The sequence below is a fragment of the Apis mellifera genome, linkage group LG1 (genome assembly GCF_003254395.2).
Source record: "Apis mellifera strain DH4 linkage group LG1, Amel_HAv3.1, whole genome shotgun sequence".
Taxonomy (NCBI): Eukaryota; Metazoa; Arthropoda; class Insecta; order Hymenoptera; family Apidae; genus Apis; species Apis mellifera.
This window is the reverse complement of record NC_037638.1, coordinates 17,932,917-17,958,315: the sequence shown is the minus strand read 5'-3', so window position 1 is coordinate 17,958,315 and position 25,399 is coordinate 17,932,917. Positions and strand designations below refer to the sequence as shown.

Sequence of the window (25,399 nt, the reverse complement as noted above, 5' to 3'; positions counted from 1 at the left end):
ATATTCGCCATACAAACCAATCGATATTTCACTCATCCTTAGAATTTTTTTAGAATTTTTCCTTCCAAAATGCTCGTAGAAAATTCTCTTTCATTTTGTTCGTCCGCCAGTTTTCGCGAATTAATCGAATAATCGTGAACGTTGTAATGCAAATGAGGAGAAAGAACAAAGGTATTTAACTTGTATTACTCCACCTGCAGCTAATTGTTAATTAGCCTTAGTTGGAGAGTTGAATCTGGAAAATATACGTATATAAACTATGGAATTTATTGTTGGAGTTAAAGGTAGCGTGAATGAAAAATTGGAATTTATATGGCTGAATATTCAAGATGTGTAAAAAAAATACGATGGAAATAAACATGGAGGAAGGAGAAGAAGGTAAAATTGAAACGAGTTACGCTCGATTTGAATTACGCCCAAGGTATATTCCCTACATCGATGCAGATTTAATCAATAAATTCACGGTTGTTTTCTTCTTCTTTTTTTTTAAATGTAAGAAGAAAAAACACGACGAAATCCATTTACGAAAAATAACGTGGATGGATAAAAAAAAAGGAGGTTGCAACAATTACGATCGAATTCCACCGTGGTGTGGAATTTCTGCAACGATCGGACGCCACTTCGTTTCCTCGATTAGGATCGTAAAACAGCCGCGACCTCGTTCCGCGTATTACACGTGTCGCGCGTGGAACGATTCGTGGAAAAGATCGCGTATCTTAAACCATTTAATTACGGATACGCTCCACTTATCTCACGCACGGCCGGTTGTTCGTTATTTGCTGGAAAGGTACGAATTGCGATTGTACATCAAGCTTCGAAGCGCATTTGTCGTTCCAACTTTACGATTCTTCGCACGATCCTTGTTTTTCGTGTTTTTCTTTTTTTTTTTTTTTTTAATTCATCCGTTTCCAAGATTGAACTCGATGCATCGTCGATTCGGATATCGATGCTTTTCTTCTTTATAGATAAATTGATTTTATTGGGTTGGCAACTAAGTAATTGCGGATTTCAGTTGAAGTTGATGACGACCTAATCAAAGCAATAATCGATTCGGATCATCACAGTACAACTCGTGAGATTGCAGAGAAACTTCATGTATCACATACATGCATTGAAAATCATTTAAAACAACTTGGCTATGTTCAAAAACTCGATACATGGATTCCTCACGAACTGAAAGAAAAGCATTTAACGCAACGCATTAATAGCTGCGATTTGCTAAAGAAACGTAATGAAAATGATCCATTTTTAAAACGACCGATAACTGGCGATGAAAAATGGGTTGTCAACAATATCAAGCGGAAAAGATGGTGGAGCAGGCCACGTGAACCAGCTCAAACAACATCAAAAGCTGGTATTCATCGAAAGAAGGTTTTGTTATCAGTTTGGTGGGATTACAAAGGAATCGTCTATTTTGAACTCTTATCACCCAATCGAACGATCAATTCTGTTGTCTACATCGAACAACTAACGAAATTAAACAATGCAGTTGAAGAAAAGCGGCCCGAATTGACAAATCGAAAAAGTGTTGTATTCCATCATGACAATGCAAGGCCACACACATCTTTGGTCACTCGGCAAAAATTATTGGAGCTTGGTTGGGATGTTTTGCCACATCCACCATATAGTCCTGACCTTGCACCATCTGATTACTTTTTATTTCGATCTTTACAAAACCATCCTTGAATGGTAAAAATTTCAATAATGATGATGATATCAAATCGTACCTGATTCAGTTTTTTGCTAATAAAAACCACAAGTTTTATGAACATGGGATTATGATGCTGCCTGAAAGATGGCAAAAGGTCATTGATCAAAATGGGCAACGCATTACAGAAATAAAGTTATTTAGTTCCATGAAAAAATTGTCTTTGATTTTCTAAAAAAAATTACTTAGTTGCCAACCCAATATAATCAACTGATCGAAGATATTTTAAGAAAAGAAGATAAGATAGAAAAAATTCCAAGGAAATTTAGGATATTCGATATTAATTCCATCAATAATCTTATTAACAATAACGATTTTCCGCAGATTCTACAAACCACGTTAAAAAGCCTAAGAACCGTGGAATGAAATAACGAATCGCGTTCAACAAGTGAGTGGGTATCAGCCGGTTGGCCTTGAATTTGCCCTTGATAACCGGTTATTAAGGCCATAAAACTTCGGGAGCTCATCAGATGTCAGGTTCGTGACTGGAATGGATCGTGGGCGACCCGGGTGCTGCCAGTTTAGTCGCTAATTCAGCCCCTCGACTATCTCACGCTCTATCGTTTCCAGCATGCGGCAATCTGGCGTGTTGCGTACGTGTGCCGTTATGAAAACGCGTGGGTTCACCGATCCCCGTGGTTCGTGAATATATTAATACAAGCGCGTGCGACTTCAGGCTTGCGACCCTGAACGAGGCCGAGGTGTTGGCGTAAAATAGATCAAGTTTGCACGACGTTAATCGAATCACCACACTCTAAATCTCGCCTCTCGTATCGTCGATACAGGATACAGAATATAGAAGGATAGATAGAAACGTTTCATCTAGCAGAATCGTCTAGTAGAATTATTCCTCTGTAGAATTATTCCTTGGTGGAGTAACAATTTCGCGAGTCTCTGCTGGTGAAATTCATTCGCGAAGGAACAAGCTTCTCTTTTCGGTTGAGAAATTTATTCGCAATTGTTTGCCAAGATATTACGCGTCGTTTGACTAACCCTGCCACGTTTACTCGCCGTTTCATTCATTTAATGTTTCGTAACCTTGTTTTATCGCGTAATTAAATTCTACTGATATCCGATTCGTAGAGAGAGAGAGAGAGAGACTGTGTGTTCCTTTTGATTAATCTTTTCTTTGTTGACGATGTATAAAATCTTTCTTGCTCGATTCCACGTTATTAGAAGACGTAACTTTCATTGATTCGTGTATCTTATATATATATAAGATAAGGAAGGAGAGACGAAGAAGAATGATTTGTTGTTTTAAATTTTTATTGTATTTTTTTTTCTTAAATATATCACTTTTTATATTAATTAATAACTTCGATGAGAGTTGATATAATTATTATTTTGATTGGAGAAATTGATAAATCTAAATAAATCTGTCATTTGCTTTATATCATTCAAGATATTCTTCTTCTTCTTCTACGGATTCACGCGTTGACTATCCGTCAATCCGAATAAACGCGTGTAAAATTAAAGCCTGCACGCCTATTCTGGCCACAGTGGCACGAATCAAAGCAAAGCTCGTTTCAATAATTAATAACGCTTTGTTTCCTATAACTGCGTTGCCTAGGCTTCCGCGGCTGGCATTAGATCCATGGAGAGGGTTATAATTCATATAGAACGGGAACTGCGTATTTCCACGATGAACCTTTGTGGCGTGGCGCCGCTTTGTGAGATCGTGACGTAACTGTGTTCAGTTATCATTGTTGCCACGCTTGCAGAAAACGAATGATCCTACATGTTTCCCTTTATTCGTTCGTCTCACTTCGAAAATTCACGAGTAATAATTAGGAATAATATTCGTGGGAGCAATCCATTCGAAAATTGAATCTTCTGAGAAAATAATTGGAAGTCGATACATTCTCAACGAAATATTGAACACATATTGGAATTAGATTCTATGTTGAGAGAAAGAGAGATTATTGAAAGAAACGAACGGTGGATATGAATGAATGAACGACACACGTTCTTTCGCGTGGATCTTTGGAGAGGAAGATGGTCTGACTAAAAGGGAATATGAATTTCGAGGAATTTCGGATCAGCGGCAATAATTCACTTTTGGATCGCTTGTTCACGGTGAATTTCATCTTCGCCTGTGGTGGACGGCACAAGTCGATCAGTTTCGAAACCTCGAGCACGTTCGAATGATTGAGTTTCATCACAATGGAAGCGGAAGCAAAGCCTTTCGTAATAGTACAAATGGATGGTATCGAAAAGGCGTCGACTTTGAGCTTTTAATCCGTGAAGCATACTACTGGTGCTTGCTTTGATAGCAATCGAGCATGCTCCATTTCTGCCTTTATACGTAAAACAGAGATTGATATTGAAAGGAATTGGTCGAATCAAATTGTTTAATCCACTTTGTAAGGATAAAAATTGGAAAAATATTCAATCTTGTATTAGAGATACACATCTTTTCCAATATGTTGATTAATTCGCGAGGGTGTAAGCTCTTTTCTTTTCTTTTTTTATTCCATTATCAATATTTCCCGACCAATATAAATTAAAAGAAATTCAAATTTGTAGTATTTCGTTCAATTTTAACGATGTGTCGTATTTATATATCATTTCGAAATCATATCAATGATATAAAATAGGCAAATGTTACAACGATAATATGTTGCGTTCATAAAAACGTCACATCGTTTTTTTTGTTTCGTTTGATTTAACCATTTTTCGATTAATCCGATAAATATGATTTAAACATTAGGAATCATCGAAATAAATGTGTATTCCCGATATCCATACTAATATATTTTATCCTTACGCGTCGTACATTCCATCGATTTACTTTTTCTCCTTATCAACCGTCACCATACATTTATTCCGATCGATAACAATTAATTTTGTTTAAATTTATTCTCCATCCTTCCCTTCGATATCCATTAATTGTTAAGTTTATTTGATTAAATTTAACAATGATTCTTCTTCGTGTAAACGATAATGAAGAATTTGTCATTGACACAAAAAGTAATTTATAAAAAATTATTTATTGGGATATTTCTTTCTTTATATGCCACGTGAGGTCTGCTTTAAACCTGAAGACTCGTTAGAAAGAGTCGAGGATAGCTATTCTCACACGAATTTTTGAATTCTTTTTTCGCCAAATTTTGAAAAGGAAAAATTTGTTAATTTTAGAAGAATACGTATCTCTTCGTTTCTATTCTTTTCTACGAATTCCTTGTTAATTCTCATTGTCGAAAAATATGAAAGTTTAATAATATAATTAGACTCGAGATCGAATATCTGTGAGGTAATTGAAATTATTTTTCGATTTTGAGGCTTCTTTTTGATTAAACTGCAGGCCAAGCGTGATATTAATTGATAATAATAATAATTTATTTTCTTTATTTATCAAACGAGTAAATACGATCTAATTATTCGTACTCGATATTATTTTCATCGGAGGAACTTGGTTGGAAAATATTTCGTCAAGGAAATAATATCTCGTGAGTAATGGGGAAACATTTTTTTTCATCCCAAGAGGATATCCTTTTGGATATCTTCTTATTAGAATTCGCTGAACACGGAAGAATGTTCACATTCGAAACAATCCTGTCATTCAAGAAGGATTTTTTGGAATGGAAAACGGAATCCTAACAGTGATGGAACTTAATTTTACAAGAAATAATGAATCACTGTAATAAAATATGCGTCACAAAACGAACACAAAAGGAGTTCAAGGGATGAAAAAAATATAATTTAGAAAATCCCAATGAAGAATTACTATCCCTTGTAATAAAAATAATAAGAAATACGAGGGAAATAAGGAAGGATAAAATTTACAAATCCAATATTAAGATATTAAAATTTCTAATATATCATACGAAATATGTATATAAAATGTACAAGAAAATCACAAAAAATTTGATGTTTCCATAAACATTCGTGAAGATGAATCTACAAATCATTTTTCAAAATTCGATAGATACGATAGAATTTCACCATGAAGTGGACACGCATTATTCAAACATTGGGGGAGAATATCGTGTTAATATCTGCCACGAATAGCCCGATCACGTTGATTCTTCGTCGTAATTCTCGTGCGCGAGTACAACTCGCCCCAATAAATCGTCTGTATCGGCGGTTGTTCGTGCCGACGTTTCCCGTCCTCGTCAGACGAAGTTGGTCCCTTTAAAAGCTCGAGCATGAACAGGCCGACGAAATAAGCGAACTCGACGATCGCAATCAGGCTGAAACCGACGAAGATGCCGCAAATACCGCTCGCGTCACCTGTAAAACGTCGATCGAACGATTAACTTTCTCGCCCGCGGGAATCGAATTAGAATACATTTAAATAAGAAGATGGAGAATAAAAAGAAGAGAAAAAGAGAGAGAGAAATTCTGGATAATGTTACAAAATTTTCAATCCTCCTCCATAATACTGACCGTGATCACAAGTAAGTATTTTTAAACTTTGTAAAATAATTTTACAAATTTAAAATGACAAATTTTATTTGTTCCAGGAGAAGTAATTTTATTTCTTTTACTTATCCCGCATAAAATTTAACGATATTCGCATCTTCGATACCAATTCCAATCACGGTTTGCAACGTAAGAAAGAATTTTCACGCGGTAGAAATGATGCATTTCCACGAGGGGGGAGGGATATTATGTCGCCGGATCGTTTCTCCAACGAGGAAAAAGGGGCGAGTGGATTTTCACTAACGAAAAATGTGTGTCCTTTATCCCGAGTGCATTACATTACAACCTGTATCACCGAGAGTGTGTACACAGCGCAATGGATCAAGCAGGGATTGTTCTCCTTCTTTTATTTCCCTCCCCTGCACCCGGTCAACAGATTACACCTCGGTAAGAAACTTCCAAACCCTTCGTTACACGATGAAATCGTCCGTGTTTTATGATCTCTCTTTCTCTCTCTCTCTGTCCCCCTTGTCGAATTTTCTCCAAAATGTTTATCGTCGCAAACACGAAATCTTTTCTTATCCGTTGTTTTTCCCCTAGCGTTTATCGTGTCCCAACAACTTGAGCTAAGAATTTCAATATAAATCGAAGCCTTTGATAAATAAAATTTCTTCTCCCTTTCCTTTCTTGAAGGAATAATATACGCGGAGATTGTTCTTTGGACGAAACGATAAAACGATGGAGAGAGAGGATAAAAGAAGATAATTTTATTTGGAGGATTTTTAAATTATGACCAATTAATCGGTACTCTTCAATGTTGAAAGAATAAAAAGAATTTATGGATAAAGAGAGAGACAGTGTACGATTACGAAATGATAAAATATTCTCACCCATGAGTTCGTACCAACGATAAATCACATCTTGCCTCAGTCTGATCGTGCCATACTTTCTGAAGTATATTGTTAGCACCGATTGATTCTTGATATCCACGTTTTCCCTTCGAATATAATTCGTTTGTAAAAATGAACATAATATAAAGTGAATATATATATATACACTCACAATAATTCAGCGACGTGTTGATTCGATTCCAAATCGGCTATAGATATCTTTGCATTGTAATTTACAGTGTTGCATTCGGGATAGCATTTACCGCAACGCAGAATATCCTTCACATCTTCGATATTGTACAGATTCTCGTGCGGTATGACTGAGAACCATTTAGCTACAATTTGAAGATGTCGTGATAGTCAGAAAATTTGTATATTTTAAAAGACGTGTGAATTTACGAGTACAGAGAAGAAAATTATTATATATAGCTTTTGTAATAATTATAAAGACACAATAATTGGATCGAACAATTCGGATGCTGTTTCTCGATAACACGAAAGAATTTCGACTTACATTTATGCTTGGACAAACAAGACACGTCCTCCAAGTTGCAGACTCTTCTCGATTCTGGAAAGTAACGAAGAAGGGAAACTGTGAAAATATTTGTTTCGAACAAGAATGGCGGATAATAAACGGACGCATTATAAACGATCGAGGGAACGATTGGATTTTTCCAATGGTAAAAGCATGGAAAAATAGGAAACATTGGAAAGGCGAATATATTTTAAAGTTACCCGGTTACCTACCTCTTCGTCGCTGAATTATTCAAGAAACGCGATTACGAGATGAAGATTAATAAAATTGCACGCGACAATGCTTAATGAAATTGTTCTCTACGGGGATATATTCCAGTCACGGAACACGCGATATTAAAACGATTTTAAAATCCGTTATTCGACGTTTTCGGGTAAATTGTTCGAGAAATGTCGTTTAAAATGGGTGTGACTCGATGAAACAGTTTAAAGTGAAGACAAGTTTCTGAATGGAACGATATTAAAAGTAATTCAACTTTGGAGGTGCACTCTCAAGCTTGTAAAATTGTAGCAACTTTGAAACCGTCTCGAGAATACCTTGTTAACAGGAAAGGTTAAAAAACAAATGGGGGAGGAGAAGGCATTAAATTCGTAGCTCTCTGATTTTTACGTTACTCGATTGATGATGATGGACAGTTTAGAAATATTCAAGAGGGGAAGATCGAAACGTGGTGCTCTTAAGAATAATTTTCATCCTCATCTCGTAATAATTTTTAAGAGATGCAGCAGATAGTCGCAAGTTCTTGTTATAATCTTTTTGAACGAACGAAATTTTTACCACTTTCTCGTGTATATAATTCTTCACAAGACTTTTCTTCAAAATTTGTTTAATAATTCAAAATAAATAATTAAAAAAATTGCTCCACGTAGAATAATTCATTATATTACAAACTATCGAATTAATATTGAAAATTTCATGTGAAAAGGAATTATGATAACACGATTTATCGGTTGAAATTTTCCAGTAGATGAATCTCCTTGTTAAATAGCTAATACGAAGATTTTTTTTCCTAGGTATTCACGGAGATAAAGAACGAAAATAAACGATTTCGAGATTCCAGGCCTGGATTCTCGCCGCCCCTTCCTCCCTTATTTCCGCGTTTCGCGCGATCCGCTTTAACGCCTTTAAGCCCCGTTGAAGTCAAAAGCACGGCGCTCACCACGGCGTTCACTCAACAGATGAGTCGAATCTCGTAGCGTCTAATCTCGGGAGAAGAAGAGACAGGAAGTCGTTAAAGGCGCGGTTCATTTCGACGCGGGGGGGTGAAAGTGAAAATAGAAGATGGAGGGATCTTTTGAACAATTTCTTGCGGTATTATATTAAATAATGGAGGGCTGCGTTTCTTCCAGATCAAGGAATTGAAATAGTTTTGAAACAGTTAAATTGAAGAGAAAGAATTCGTGCATAAGATTGGATAATTGGATTATTTCTTTTGTGGAAAAAAATAAATGTATACGCAATACGGAAAGAAAGAGCAAACAAATTTCTGCGTACGATTTTTGTGTGGAAAGAGAAGGAGAAATAGTACGGAATAAAGATGAGAAGATTATCGTTTAATTGGAAAGATAAGAGTGTGAAGTTTAAATAAGGTAACAACGAGTGGAGAGCTTAAAACGAGCTTCGAATTTAACTTTGAAATAAATAAAATAAAAAGTAGAAAAGGTAAATAATGGATGAGAAGAGTAAATGTTGTACAACGGAGCAAATATGAAATGAAAAGATATAGAAATTATGCAAATTAATCTTCATTCTCTTTAAAATAACCAAGATAAAGTACTTTTTTAACTTTGATAAAATCACTGACGATTCTTACTTCGATTGGGCAAGAAGAAAGGCACGCATTTACAAGTGTTCCATATGTCGTCTATCTTGCAGTCGACGATGCAGTCGCTGTAAGTGTAAAACATGTTGAAGGAGGTCATTTCATCCTGGAAAACGCAGTCCCGTTTCTCGAGAGGGTATGGTATAATGTTCCTTGTACTGTAGAACACGATTGCCTCCAATTCCACACTCCGGTGTTTCATTAGCGAGACCAGAAAGTCGATTACCCCTCCGCTGGTCATGTCCGGATAATCGTGGGGATTGAAGATGGTCACCTGGCCTCGAAAAATCATCAAATTTATCTGATTTTTAAAAGAAGAGAGGGGAAGGAAATTAATAAAGACAAGGACAAAATCGTGTATTCAATCGTGGGGATTGAAGGTGGTCACCTGGCCTCGAAAAATCATCAAATTTATCTGATTTTTAAAAGAAGAGAGGGGAAGGAAACCGACAAAATCGTGTATTCTTGATCGCACGAAGAAGAATTCACGTCATTTTTTCGGATTGACGCGTGAAATATTCATGTGATATATTTTACGGCTAGCAGAATCGTTGCTCGCGAAGAAAAAAAAACTGCAATTTGCATAATGCACCGACCCTTGACTGCCACGCGAGATAATCGTCACGAGCGACCACGATCCATATTTCCATCAGTTTCATTAGAACCGACCCGTTTCTTTGGAATTATTTCGAAAAACTGATCGGATTTCTCGAAATTTATTTATAATGTGATATCAATTCGCGAAAGATCGTCGTATTCTTCGTAATAATAAACTAATCACTGTCTCATCACGTCTTATATTAACTCTCGTGATAGTTGAGATAATATTTTAATCGTTGGATTCTATTCTCAATTTTCCTCGAAACATTCTCGCGCAAAGTATCGCGACGATTAATTTATACAACTTCAATCGGACGACGAATGAAAAAAATGCAAGGAAGCATGCTTCCTCGGTTAGAAGAATATCTGAAAGGCTGGATGGACGGCAAAGTGTAATTGAAAATTCTTTAAACTCGGCTGATGAAAAATTACCTTCCACTCGGCACTGGGGAAAATAGGGTAGAAGTAATCGTCCAGAGATGATTCCAACAGCACGGACAGCCCGCCGCTCTCTGTCAAATTTTCAACCTTGATCGGCTCCCGTCGATGGTCCGTCCCGTTCTTACGATTCGTGCTACGTTCACGAAATTTGTTCACAATTTTTGGTGAAAGAAAATTTCGTTGAATCGCGAACGAGAAATAAACGAGCGAGTTAAATCGAGTTAAACTCACAAACGCGTATCGTCCCCTTTGGTGGCATAATTGAACGTGCAACAGAAACCGTCCTGCGTCTTGCGGAATGCGAACAGCTCGGAACAGTTCCGCTCCTCGTCGTGGAACCGACACTTTGACAGCATGGAGGAACACTGTGGCGTTAACTGAAACGTTTGTATAGACGTATATTCGGGGATTCGATAATTCTGGAATTCTGTTAAACTTAGTCACGTGTTATATATAAAATTGGACTCACTCGTTTCATCAGTTCGGTGATGCTGTAAGAACCGTTGTAGAAGATCGTGAGAAGTTGGTCAATTTCATATGTATTTTGCATCATAAATTCGGAGTCGTAGAGATCGCCCAGCTGGAAGATCGCCTCTAAGATCTCGTCGAGCGATAGATCGGTGATATTGGCCGCGAAACTTGAATTAATTTTAATTAAAATGATCAAAAGAGAGAGAGAATTGGGGAGAAGTTTTATTTGTACGAGGCTTTGGAAAGGATGGATGCAATTTTTGAAATTGGACGCGGGAAATTTTCATGGATATCAGTTTTTGGAAAGATTGAGCAAACGATGAAACACGATAAAATGTATATAGGAAACGATGGATCGATGAAAACTGTTAAGATTGAATTAAAAATTCTATTTCCCTGCGTTTGAAAAATTAACGAAGAAGAAAGGAAATATTGGTGGGAATTTATAAGTATAAAAATTCGATTTGGATAAAATTGCACGGGGTTAAATATTTATCTTTTCTTCTTTTATATAAAATGTAAACCGAGGCAAACAATCTGGATATCAATATTGATAGACTACTAATCGATCTTTATCCCCCCACGCTCTTCATCTTTCGTTACATCGAACGGAGTTATGCAGAGTCGCATATTAATGAGAATTTTTTTCAAGATGGATAAAATTTAAAATAACCCTCGCTAACTGAATATTAATGACCGGTTTTTGCAAATTCGAAGCTAATTAGGGACGCTTTTTTGCGAACCCTTTTTAAACCAACTCCTCCTCTTCTTTTCATCGACGAGAAAATATCAGCTGGCCGTTACATCATTTCTCGATGATACGAAATTTCTGCATGTTCGAGTAAATTATTTATCTGCTCGAAGGAGAGGAAGATATATATATTATCATTCCTCACCTCGTTCTTCAAAGTTGGCAAGAATTTTTCCATCCACATCGGAGAAACGAACGAAATTTGCAAATTCGTGAGTTTAAACTTGATTTGGCGAGCTATAGACTCGCGATAACTTCCGCGCGATAAGTTTTCTCATAATACGCGATGAAATTCGTACGCGAATTTTCCGCATTTTGGATGGACGAAATAGAATTTTCGGGAATGCGAGAGAAAATAGCGAGAGTGAGATTCGTTTATGAACGAATTCCCCCCCGATTCCAAACGTAACTTGGAGAACCGCGATTGAAATTATCCGTTGTCCCGTGTTCGATTAACTTAACCAAGCCGGATCTCGAAAATTGTGTTTGGAAAAAAAAAAAAGAGGAATCGCTCGATCGTACTTACATTTCGTTCGCCAATTTCGTGGCCGATTGACGACTTATTCGGTTCACGCTGCAAATCGCTATCCCTGGAAAAATATTTTATAACTTTGATTTCGATAGTTGGCACAAATAAATAATTTACAGAAATATATTCCTATAATATCAAAATAAATAAAGATTGAAATAAATTAAAAAAATTCCAAACGTTTTTAAATTTCATAAAATTGTGCGTACTAAACGTAGATAACACAAAAAAAAAAAATAGGAGGCAAATTCTTGAAATAACTGGTTCCAACGACGACTGGAGTGTAAAAAAAAAACACACGCACATATACACGATGCAATAATGCAAATCGAGTGGAAAAAAAGAATTGCAAACGAAGTGTTGCGTTTACGCGGCGTAAACCGTTAATGGATAAAAAATAAAAGGAGGAGGAAGGTGGTGTGTTACGGTTGAAATAAAGCTTTCAAACAATTTCAACAATCGGTAAAACTTTGGAAAGCTTTCAACCATTTTTCAACCGCCCACTTCTCGGCCGATTTCAGGGCCAATCGGCGCAAACGATTCTCTTTCGATTCTACGTCGTCCCTCGACTCATTATTTTTTCTTTTCTCGATTGCGCAAATTTAATTTACCCGGGAAATTCAACTCGTGGGTCGGAAAGTATTCGGTCTCGACGGTGGTGAACAATGGATTCTCCATAAATTCCAGGTAACTGTTGTAAACCATGTAAACCATGGCGGGTACCGTGACCGCGTACATCAGGAACCACAGAGTTCTGAAAAATATATATATATTTCGAGGTTCTTGTAAAAACTCGATGATGCAAGAAACTTTCTTCCTCCCCGTGGAATCGCGCGCGAATTTCAGTAAACAAGCGGCGTGGTACACACGGTAAATTCTAAATATTTACACCTGGAATAAGCTCTCTCTCGTCGTCGACACGAGACCACGTTATATCAGGCTGTCTCGCCTGATTTTGACATCTTGATTTTCTCAGTATTATTCGCAGCGAAAAAATAGACGGTGTTACGTTAGAGAGATTGTAAAACGGTGGCAAGGAGTTCTACTTTATTCTTTTAGATTTAGGAATCATGTATATTTTTTTCTCTTTTTCGATATATCGAACACTGTATCGTGTAATTAATAATGAATAAATTACCTGTCGAACCACGTTGTTTTAGACTCCACGAAGTATCTGAATCCTGCCAGTTTCGTGTATTTGCAATACAACTTGGAGTATTTTATTAGAGTCTGTAGAAAATGCGATTTGGTCATCGCGATCTGCTCGGACAACGCCCAAGCCTGTTTCATACTTTTCCTTCTTTTGAGCCGTGACGGTTTGCCTTTGTAATAGCGTTGCATCTCGATCTTGATGTAAAAAGAGAAGGAGAAGAAAAAGTTAATAATTAAATAAGTTACACTGTGAGAATATATTCGTTGTTTCGTCGTACTCTTTTATCGATTCTTCGATCTTTTTCCATCCGAAAAATAGATTGCAAGCAAACCACTTCAACTCGAAGACACGAGCGATGCAAAAATATCCCAGATTAGACGATTCTGGTAAAAATTCGTTTATCACAGATAAGATGAATTCGAGAAAATAACAGAATGACTCGTTGCACGATAATAACGATGATTAAAAAGGGTCGCGTCACGGGGGAGAATAAACCTGGATGGAAGAAGGAGATAAAAGGATGGGGGTGAGAAAATCCGTGGCAAAAAGTTTCGCGGAATGGTGCAAGTTGCGCGGTCTGATCGCGTTATATTTCCGCCGCGCGCTATCTGCCTTTTCGTATTTGCATGGCTGTTCGCAAACGTTTATATTCACCCTCGTAAAACCCTCGCCCCATTCTTTTCCTCCGTCACGCGTATCATTCTTGCGATATACACGAGGCAAAGTCGCGCTATCTGTGGCATCGTTTAACCGCCGATGGCCATCGCTTGTTTCACGCACGTTGTCCACGTTGAAAACTCCTTTCCCGAGATCGCGCAATTTATTCCATCTTTCCGATTACGTTTCCGGCTTATAGAATTAGAATAGAAACAGGTGTATGAGAGAAAGTGAAAGATGATTTCGTTCAACTATTCCGTTGATGTAAAATGGAAAATTTATTTCTTCTTTGTCCACGGTATGATTATTTATATAGTTCTATCTCCTCTTTTATTTATTTATTTTTTTAATTGTAAAATATTTACACATTGTGCTGTTTATTTCGTTTAAGATCGTTTGATTAGATAATACGAAAGTGATCGATGAACGATCAATTGAATGAAAAAGAGGGGAGAGAAGAGAGAGAGAGAAGTTTCGTCCAAGTTCTCGATTCCGGAAATGTCTCTTCCATTAACGTCCTTACCTTTCACCAGAAAGTTGGAAATCGAGATTTTCCTGATATCCATCCCTTACCAAATGACCCGTAACAGGGGGCTGTGTACACATCGTCATCAATTCAGAACCGCGATCATCGCGGTGACAATCAATCGAATCGCGATATCGGTGGAATTAAATAGAATCCGTACGATGATTGATCGATTAAGTTGTTTGGGGAAGGGAGGAAGGGAGGGGATGATGAAATATTAATCAAAATTTCGATCCCATTCGAGTGTTATTCGAATTGATAATCGTAACGCGATTTTAGAAGAAACGTTGGCTCTGAAAAATGAGAATTATTATATATCGTTTGAAAGTTTTTTTCTCGTAATCATTAATTTAAAAAAAAGAAAAAATTATTACAATATAAAGTTAATAAGATCGAAATGTTACGAATAATCAAGAAAGTTGATTATTCGATTTTTGTGAATTTTTTTTTTTTAATAAATTGTTCCGAAATCCTAAAAAAAGAATTTTTTTTCGAGACTGACAATTCTTCTAATAAAATCGGAAATAATTGAACTATAATTCATCATTATAATTAATTTCGATCGAATGTACGTACAATGTTTTAAATAAATGGTGTGCAGTTGAAGTTTTATTTTCGAAAAAAAAAAAATATTATATTTCGTGCGTATCGATCAAATTGGGGCAAAAAAAAAAAAAAAAAAAAAAAGAAAAATTCGTTCAAACAGAAATATCAGAAATTCGTTCGGATGGGTGAAGCGAAATTGCAAATTTCGAAATCGTTGCATCTCCTCTTTGGAGTATCGGGGAGTCGCGATTACGAATTGAATATTAATGAACACTTTATGGATTCCGATCGAGTAATAGTAAAGTCGAATTAAATATTAATGAGGTTCCCTTTCGAGGAAGAATTAATTATAACATTCCTATGAAATCTGGACGAGTCACGCGTATTACGAATTTAAATCATTCCGACTTTCCAAGATGATTTTCCACTTTTCTGGCTCCGCTTTTATCTCGAAGATTCGAACCTCGAGCCAACTGAGTAAACGAGAAATTAATCGAGCGGAATTACATTTATCGCTGAAAAGATCATTTTAAATATTTCTATCGTTAGAAATGTATATTATTAATACGCATGCTCCCTCTTTGTAGAAGATATCTCCTCTAGAAACAATATTTTCGCTCTACAAAGACGAATCATTATCAATTGTTTCGCATTTCGCATGAAATCACCCGACCTCTCGATTCTCCTCCAAAGATTCTAAATTTCTGTTTTAAATTAATTCTTTCTCTGGATCCCCAATCGTTTTTCTTCATTTTATACATTCACATCCTAATCATATATAATTTATATACAATCCGAGACAAAGTAGTACACCAAAAATAAGAAAAGAATTTCCAAAGATATTTCGAAAGATTCTGATTCGCAAACAAAAATCGTGCAACGTTCCATTAAATCACAAATGCGCGAAACGATGCATCCTCGTCGCGAATCTCGCATTTTCCGGCACATTATGGCATTCTTTTCGCTCCTCCACCGTGATTTGATTTGCGACCCTCTCCCCCACACCACTGATAATTCCTCTACCCGAAATCGTATATCTCCACGTCGTGTATAATTTGATCGCGATAATTTCTCTGCTCCCCGGCGTGAAACTATGATTACGGCTCGTTGAATTCCGACGATTCTTCTCCCTTCACTCCGTTGACACGTTGTTCGTTACCCTCCATCTTGTTTATATCACTCGTTGCCACTCGTTCTTATCAATTATCTCGAGTTATCCTCGATAACAACGAGACTTGGGCTGCGCGAAACGTGGCTTAAACCACGTTTTATTAATGTTCGAAAGCCGCGGGATTCGGGCAGGGATTTGCCTCAATGTGCATATACGAAAACTCTCTCTCGCAGTTGGCGCGTTTTTCGTTTCCTACGATTGGGATTTACGATTCGTTGGAATGGTGATTGGTGCTACGAATCTCTCTTTTTTTTTTTTTGCACGAGATAACGCGGTAGGAAAGGAAAAAAATAAATAATCTTCTTTTGTTTTTTTTTCTTGTAGGTGTCAATGAAGTTGAATTATTGAACAGGATACGTATGAATAAATTAATTGGTGGATTAATAGGATTATATAGGAAGCGATGGTAGTGGATATTGGAAGGAGTGGATAGGTTTGATAGAAGAGGAGAATTTTTATTGAATTATTATTAACATGTGTATTTTCAGGTGCAGTTATGATTGGTTCTTCGAGACTTCTTTGTTACTTTTTTAGTCGGCTTCGTTTACATCAGAAGTGATGATATCTTGCGATGTAAGAATCCAGTGAAAAGTAGCTTGTACATTCGTTTGGATAAATGTTGCCTGCGATGATGATATTCTTCGTATTTTCTTCTTATTAACATTGTGTATTTTCAGGTGCAGTTACGTATTCGAGGCAGCCTGATTGGTTCTTCGAGACTTCTTTGTTACTTTTTTAGTCAGTTTCGTTTACATCAGAAGTAATGAAGAAGCTTGTGACATCTTGCAATGTGAGAATCCAGTGAAAAGTAGCTTGTACATTCGTTTGGATAAATGTTGCCTTCTTCGTATTTTTTGATCTATACGGAGACAGAATCGACATGGACTGATAGCCAATAATATTCCTTGATTTGCATCAATTTTTAAAAGGAGGATATAAAATAAGAAAATCAAAGATCAGGTAATAGTACAGTTTATTATATACGAACAGTCGTTGAATTTTTCTATGAATTTTTTCTGTTTGAAAAATTGAAAAGTTAAATCTTGCTTTTATTCATAACAGAACTGTCTACTCTCGCCTCTCGTGTTTTGCGTTAATTTTATATATATTCCGTAAAAATTTGAAACGAGAGGTATTTTCCGCGAAATAAAAATTTTTCCTTTTTTTTTTTTTTATTAAAAATACGTTCCATAATACATTCCAATTTCGGATGTAAGCTATTGGTATTTGCTGGAAAATATAAATTCCTCGATACAGAAGGAATTACATGCACCCTCCGATATATCATCTTCGGATTTCTCTGCGAATTAATATCGAATTACGTAAATTGGACAAATAATTGCCCTTCCAGGAACGTGCATAAAAGACAGAACGCGGTATTCTATCAAGCGGAGGGGTATATCGTCGATCATACATATATATATATATATATATATATATCACGTATAAGTGTATTTTCACGAATTAATCTCGAGTATAATCCCGGCACACTAGCGGCCGATCCAATTTAAATAGCTCGAGAGGATCGGTTCACGGCTATAAATTGCGCACAACACGACAGTATGGAAATTACGTTGACGAGATTTCTCTCGTCTCCGCGGAAGGACGGAATGCTTTTACATACGGCGAATTTTCCACGGCGAGAATCACGCCTTGAAACCGTTATTTCCACGTAACGAAATATCAGACGCCGTGGAGAAGGCGTCTTACCAGCCTGTTCCACCTCCAGTCTCGTTAAGATCGTTTTAAATTTAGATAAACAGATGTGGAAGAATTTCAATCTTCAAAGGGATTCGCTCGCGTAAAAACCGCTTTTAATCTTTTTTTTTTTTTTTTCCCTCGTGGAAAACTCGATAAAATCTTGACGAGGAGCTTTTGTCTTGTAAACGTTCGCCGTTTTAACTTCGATCAAAAGGATTTCCTCTCTCTCTTTTTTTTTCTAAAAAGATTTATCTCTCTGTTTATCCCTCCAATTATACCTCTTCTCGCGATACGAAATTTACCTTGTTGTTGTGCGAAGGAAAAGTTCGATTTCTTCTTAGTTCTCGATGCGGTTTTGAGAATGAAAGCGAAGGAAAAAAAGGAGAGAGAATCTAGGTTAAAAATTAATCACGCTCCTCTTCGTTTCGCTGGCAATTTCCACGGTTGAATATGGAACAGGGCCGTTTTATAAATATGATAATTGGCGGCGTGCGATGGAATTAGCGAAACAGAAGGAAACGATCCGATAACCCACCGCATGCAGAGTTTATTCCGTTCGTCTATTTCGCGATAAAATAATAGGTGAAACGGGTGGGGATCGAATTTGATTCCTTTACATACATACATATATATATATATATATATATATATATATATATATATATATATATATCGCGAAATGAATTTATCCATAATTGTCTAACAAGCGTGGAGATGTTTAATCTCATTGAATGTATTTCACGTTTTCGTGGAGAAAGCGAGCCGATAGGCTCGAATCGAAATTCAATCTTCTCGCGTGTGATGAATGAATCGTTCCCGCGACAATTACTTTAAATGAAAAGCGATCCCGAGCCGAACCCGTTGTTTCGTTATCTCTGAATTATCGTGATATTAATCAACCGTGCAAATAGTTTTGTCAACCGCTATTAATTTATAATGCTCTGGTAATATCCTTGTATAAATTCCAGCGCTATTGCTACTATTTCCATGGATTGGAAACACAATGCGTGGAAGCGAATCGATAAATCGTTTGCTCCTTCGATCCTTGAATTATCTATCGATTTATCGTTTAAAATATTCTTCTGGAAACGTGGAAATTAAAAGAATAAGAAACTGATTTTTTATTAATTCTTCCGGATATTTTTTTATAGAGTTGATTAAAAATTGTTGTTTCAAATTAAATTTCCAGAATTTTCTCGACTTCTCAACATTGGTGGATTGATAGAAATTAATCCGAGGAAAGGATTTCTAAAAATCTTTCCGTTGCGAAAGAGAGAGAGAGAGAGAGAGACAGAGCAAAAGAAATACTTATCGAGGAGGGGATTAAGAAAAGGGGAGGAGGAAATCCTCTCGTGTCTTTTCGCATCGACTTTAATTCCTCGCTGGAACGGATGTGAGATCGCGAGAAATGAACGAGGCAAAAGCGAGGAATTTTTTCTCTCTTTTTTTCCGCCCTCCTCTTTTTTTTTAAGATGCAACTCGAAGCACAAAAGATTAAGCAAGAAGAGTTAATCATGATTTGTGAAAGGCATATATACAGCCGTGTATGCAGCCGGGACGTGGACACGAAGATAAAAGGAAATGGAATTAAGAGAAACAGGGAGGAGGCATTTTCGCGACGAGGAGAGGCACACGCCCCTTTTGTTCCACCTTAATTGCGTGACTGGTCGCGTTTCCCGCGTCTTATCTCGACTCTTTTGACCATCTGCATTCCCCTTTGTCCTCTCCTTGCGACCTTTTAAAAAAATCTGCCCCAGATTCGTAAATGCATCCATCCCCCTTGGCCTCCCTTCCAAACTTATTTCTCCAAACGGTTAAAAGCTTGGCGACTTTAATCTTGTTTGGGAATTTTTTTGTCGTGATAGAATACCTTTTACGAGTCAGTCAAAAATCGACGTCGATGTAGCACAATTTTAACGGATTCCTTTCAAATTGCGTGGAATATGTCATCGATCAATTCATCGAATTGTCGATCGAATTCGAAGATTCTCGAGTTCAAAGCGAGCGAGGCTTAGATATTTTCGTATCGAGAGATTGGCTACACGACTATTATTCTCTCGAGAACGAGCAAGTGACGAGGATTAAGAGGAAAGCCGCTCCTTTCATACATGGACGGCCAACTGGCTGTAAAAGAAAATAGGAGGAAAGGTTGGTGGAGGCTTTGTTAAACGCAAATTGAATGGGTAGTCGTCGCGTTCTGCCTTTTCTCCACCAAACGGCGACCAAGATCGCTTGTAAAGTTCGCTTCGATAGCATACGTTCATCGTGATTTATACTTATATATATATATATATATATATAAAAAGAAAGGTAAGAGATCCTTCGAAATATTTCACTTATCTTATTTTATTCGTAGATATTCCATTTTACGTTGAATTATTGATTGATATACAATCTTAATTAGCGATTAGAATAGATATTTGATTATGTTCGCTTCGATATCATACGTTCATCGTGATTTATATTTATATATATAAAAAGAAAGGTAAGAGATCCTTCGAAATATTTCACTTATCTTATTTTATTTGTAGATATTCCATTTTAGATTGAATTATTGATTTAATTTTTGCATGATTGATACACAATCTTGATTAGCGATTAGAATAGATATTTGATCGTGTTCTCTTCGATACGTTCATCATGATTTATGTATATAAAAAGAAAGGTAAGAAATCTTTCGAAATATTTCGTTTATTTTATTTTATTCGTAGATATTCCATTTTATTTAATTTTTGCACGATTGATATACAATCTTAATTAGCGATTAGAATAGATATTTGATTGTGTTCGCTTCGATAGCATACGTGATTTATACTTATATATATATATATATAAAAAGAAAGGTAAGAGATCCTTCGAAATATTTCACTTATCTTATTTTATTCGTAGATATTCCATTTTACGTTGAATTATTGATTTAACGATTTAATTTTTGATTAATATACAATCTTAATTAGCGATTAGAATAGATATTTGATCGTGTTCGCTTCGATACGTTCATGATTTATATTTCTATATATATAAAAAGAAAGGATCGGGAATATAATATCTGGAATTTCGTAAGATCTTTTGAAATATTTCGCTTATCTTATTTTATTCGTAGATATTACATTGAATTATTGATTTAATTTTTGCACGATTGATACACAATCTTAATTAACGATTAGAATAGATATTTGATAGTGTCCGATTTCTCATTCATACGTGAATGATGAAACGGGAAATAAATAAATTAAACTAGGATGAATAGATATGAATTCTCGATTTATTGCATGCGTGGATGGATTAGATCAAACAGCTGGAAAATAGATCGTGATCTTTATTATTTATTTATTTATTTTAATAATTCTTCGTCTCGTCGGATCTTCGAAAATTTCAAAAAAATGAAACGCTTCGCGCTTTCGGATCGATGCATCGATAAGTATTAGGAAACTAATAATAATGAATATAATTGGTGAGAAAAAGAATTGCATTATACGCTGGCGAATTAATAAATCATTATTATATCTAAACGTTTGCGCATGTTCAATTGGTGCAAATAAATATGAGATATCTGTTTGCTTATTTCAATGCACGCAGTCGCGTTAACTCGTTCAATAAATGAAAAGCAAATATTTAACGATATGTGTCGAAATGGTACGAGAAGAAAAAAAAATACCCCACTGATACGGGCTATTGGAATGGAAAAACATTGAGCCGTTGAAATGGTGTAATCGAACAATAGAGAAAAAAAAAAAGGAAAAAAAGAAAAAGATAACCATCGATTCGTAAATGGCCCATCGTTGATTGTATAAATATAGACGGATACTGATCGAATTAATTAATAATAAAATCAATCAAAAAAAAAAAAAAAGGAAAAAAAGAAGCTTTTCGGATGAAATTCATTTCAGTACTCTCTTTTATTAATTAATCCATCCGATTTCGTTGCATCGTCCATCAGTAGTTTAGAAACAATTTACGGTTACAGGGGTGAGGAGATCGCTTATTATTTATCAAGCGCGTGATAATCGTTGCAATTTAGAACCTTTATATAAGAGCTCGTCGTGCGCATAGCAGACGAATGGAGGAAGGCTGGAAAAGGGGTCAAAAGAAATTAATTGTAACGTGAGAGATTTTCGCGCTCCACGAGGAGATCCGCGTACGTTACTTTATAGCGAGATACAATGAATAAAAGGGACACGCTTTGTTGTAAATTGTGCCTCGTATCTCGTTTCGTTTGGACGCTTTCTTTTCTCTTTTACTTGCAACAAAAAAAAAGAGAAAAGGAAAGAAAAGTTGCTCGCTCCATCTGATTATTTTCAATTAACGCTTTGAGTATCTACGACGATATTTCACCGAAATATTTGTATTTTCAGAAAATTTCATTTCGAGAGGAAAAAGAATTTGGACAAGATTCGCGAGAATGAAATTTCGATTCGTTTCGAAAAATCCACCAAATAAGAGATCCACTTAGCATGATTGCGGTGTACGATCGCGCAAAGACGAGTCGAAGAAAAGTCGTGAATCGTGAGATATAAAATTGCGAGACCCCTTTTTCTTCTTTTTATTCTCCGATCGTTTAACTTAGGAATCTTTCTCATTTTTTAATGCGATAAAGAATCATCATCGGTGCACGGAAGACACGAGTTTCACAAGAATCTATCATGGATGGAAAGCGAGAAGGAACGGTGGCGAGTAAAAGCTGGATCGATGCCGAAGAACGATCATAATAAAACCGTGGGATCGTGTATGTTCGCGGAAATAAGAAGGCGAATATTCGAGAGAAGAAAAGGAGGTGTTGGCGAATGGATAAGAAGATAAATCGACCTCGCGCAACGTTCATATTTTACTTTTGGTTATTTTGTTCGATCGCTTTAATCTTTTTCTTTTCTTTTTTTTTTTCCTTTTGATAAATTTCAAAGTCAGAATGTTGGAACGCGTGGCGGAACGAAGAGGGAAAAATACGAGGGAATATTTTAAAATATTTTAAAATATCAAGCTACGAAGTAAGTGTGGTTAAGTGTAGCAATAGCGTCTGGATCAATTTCCATTTATTTTTTTAATACGTTGAGAGCGAGGAACAAATTGAGAGCAAGATGGCGCGAAATCGAGGGTAAATCGATTGGAACGTGAAGAATTGTCCTGAATCGTCGATGTTATCGGGAATTCAATTACGCCCGAGAGATATAACGAGAGAAACGTAATTATTGCGGGTATCGTGTCTTATAATCTTGAATCTCGTGGTCACGCGTTTCGCAATTAACCTCGCGCGTTATTCCGAATAATGCAAGCCCCCGTTGTAACTTAATCTCATCGAGAAGCGAAATCCATAGAGAGCGTTTAAACAACGTCGTGCCACTTGAAATTTTTATGATTTCTGCGCAATAAACTTAACTTAGCTCGTGTTAATTCGTTTATTCAGTTTCAACCTCGATACTTCATCACTCCTTCGTTTAATTAAATTCGTTTATTTAAATTCGGATCAGATCGATTGAACGAAGGTCCAAGTTCGAGTAAAGAATTTTCGAGTAAAGATCAACTTTTGAATCAACTGGGGAACTTCAACGCGCGTTAATAATATCCCTATAAGTGATACATTTCCAAGGAGAAGCATATCTGTCGTACAGTTTGTACCTTAAAATTCGTATTAAACCGTATTAAAATTAGCAAAACTTTAAACCGCTATAACTCCGAGGATAATAACTTGGGAACAACGGGTGAAAGATGGTTAGAAGCGGGAAAGCTTCCTCTTTAAAACGCATTTTGATTTATCCCGATACGACTTCCGGTTGCCGAGATATCGTCGTGTAAAGGAAAATGTAATTTTTTAATCGTTTACTGTCGCCGTCCTTGTTCCCCACTCGGACCTCTCGCTCGCACCTCGCCTCGCTGACCTATCCCAAACTTCAAACAAGCGACAGGCGCGATTCCTGGAAGTAGTACGCACTTCCAGGAAAAAATGTAGGTCAGTGGGTCGCGCGGATCCATTCATAATCTCCTCGCTGTGTTAAACGCTGACGGAAACTTTGAATCGTTATATCTCGACAACCAATTGAGATATCGGGATAAAACAAAAAGCGATATTAATGGCACGGCTTCCTCTATTTTTTGAACTTACTTTGATGATCAAAAAATGTTTATTTCTTTTCACATTTTTTTGTCGCGATGCAGAGTTTAATAAAATAAAAAGTAACTTGGACAAGTAATTGTAGTTTAATTAATCGTATTAATATTTCGTATGTTGTAGGGGAGAAGAAAATCCAGCATCCAAGTGCTCTCGTAAGCGGTCCTTACGTTTCTACGATGAGAATTTGTTCCTCTTTACGAGGATTTTACGATGAGATCAGATTGGATTTTCCACAATAAAACGTTAATCGTATCAAGGTGTCAGCCATCTTTGTTATCTATTGTGATATATAAATAAGAAAAAAAATTTACGATCATAAAAAGCTACGCTGATCATAAAAAAAAAAAAAAAGTACGCTGATCGTAAAAAATTGAAATGTATTATTACAAAAATTCTTACGATTTCGATACGAGATTCCGAGATCCGGAATGAAAAGGAAGCTTTGGACGGTTTATGTTTGAATCAACCGTTCAGAAATATTGAAAATATTTTATGGGCGATAAATTTTTCTTTTTCAGGTCTCTCCGTGTTGCATACGTTGGTATACGTCCTTCAAAACTTACCTTAAAAAATTTTTAAAATATATCATTATATTTCACATATTGGAAAATGGAAAAAAAATTAAATTCACCGTTAAAATATTACCTTTCCATCCCCGTCGCATCATCGACGAATTTATATTATTATTTATATTGTTCCAAAAGAGGAGTAAAAAAAAAAAAAAATGATAAACCGATCATCCCATCGTGCTATTATATTACGCCCATATAAAATGCTGAACGTATAAGTTGAGAAGCGGCGGTCTGTTAGCGACGGTAAAATTATTACGAGCACGGGAACGTTTAATCGGCCGCGTTCATTCAAGCATTCACAGTTCACTTAGAATCTGCTCGAGATGCTTGGGCGGTCTGGAGAAAAATTATTGAAAGTCTTTTTCAACGAAGAGAGTCGAAGATTGAACATCCTCTGACAAATACACAATATCCTCCATAGTCCATTTAACCTTTTCATTCTTATAAACTGTGAGATATCTCGCAATACAATATTTCTTTAATGCAAATTTTATTTTCATCGTTTCCTTTTTATCGAGACGCGATTATTATTATCGTTAAAATTAAACTTTGGATTCGGACGAACAAGATTACTCGACCATATTGAAAGAAAATATAAATCCCCTGTAACAATGAAAAAAGAAGATAAACGGTGTGTTAAAAGTTGAGAGATGAAATTTTTTTAAAACGCCTTTTCGCCTTCTCCTTATCCAACGAAGAATGAACAGACGAATAAGCCTCTCGATCGGCTCGTTTTAATCCGATCTTTAAACCCGTGCACGTGCATCTGATGCGCCGAAATAACGATTTGCCGAGCATCAGTCAAACAGCGCCACATGTTACCATCGAACGTCATATAAGCGGGCGTCATATCGT

The 25,399-nt window shown here is 36.3% G+C and overlaps 1 protein-coding gene and 1 long non-coding RNA gene across 2 annotated transcripts; one reads left to right on the top strand and one right to left on the bottom strand.

Annotated features, from left to right (window-relative positions):
• Positions 1–5,586: 5,586 nt before the first annotated feature.
• Positions 5,587–15,008, bottom strand: LOC725457 (sodium channel protein Nach). Its single transcript, XM_026446304.1, has 10 exons — positions 13,249–15,008; positions 12,110–12,173; positions 10,831–10,999; positions 10,593–10,738; positions 10,353–10,494; positions 9,303–9,594; positions 7,478–7,684; positions 7,136–7,298; positions 6,964–7,070; positions 5,587–5,941 (listed from the first exon to the last, which is right to left on the bottom strand). The coding sequence occupies exons 1-10, from the start codon at positions 13,451–13,453 to the stop codon at positions 5,700–5,702; spliced, it is 1,737 nt and encodes a 578-aa protein (XP_026302089.1). The 5' UTR covers positions 13,454–15,008; the 3' UTR covers positions 5,587–5,699.
• A 121-nt stretch (positions 15,009–15,129) lies between these two features.
• On the top strand, positions 15,130–25,191 carry LOC100577260. Its single transcript, XR_003306547.1, has 4 exons — positions 15,130–16,388; positions 16,490–16,738; positions 16,843–17,125; positions 24,093–25,191. It is a non-coding gene; the product is annotated as an uncharacterized LOC100577260 (long non-coding RNA).
• Positions 25,192–25,399: the final 208 nt, after the last annotated feature.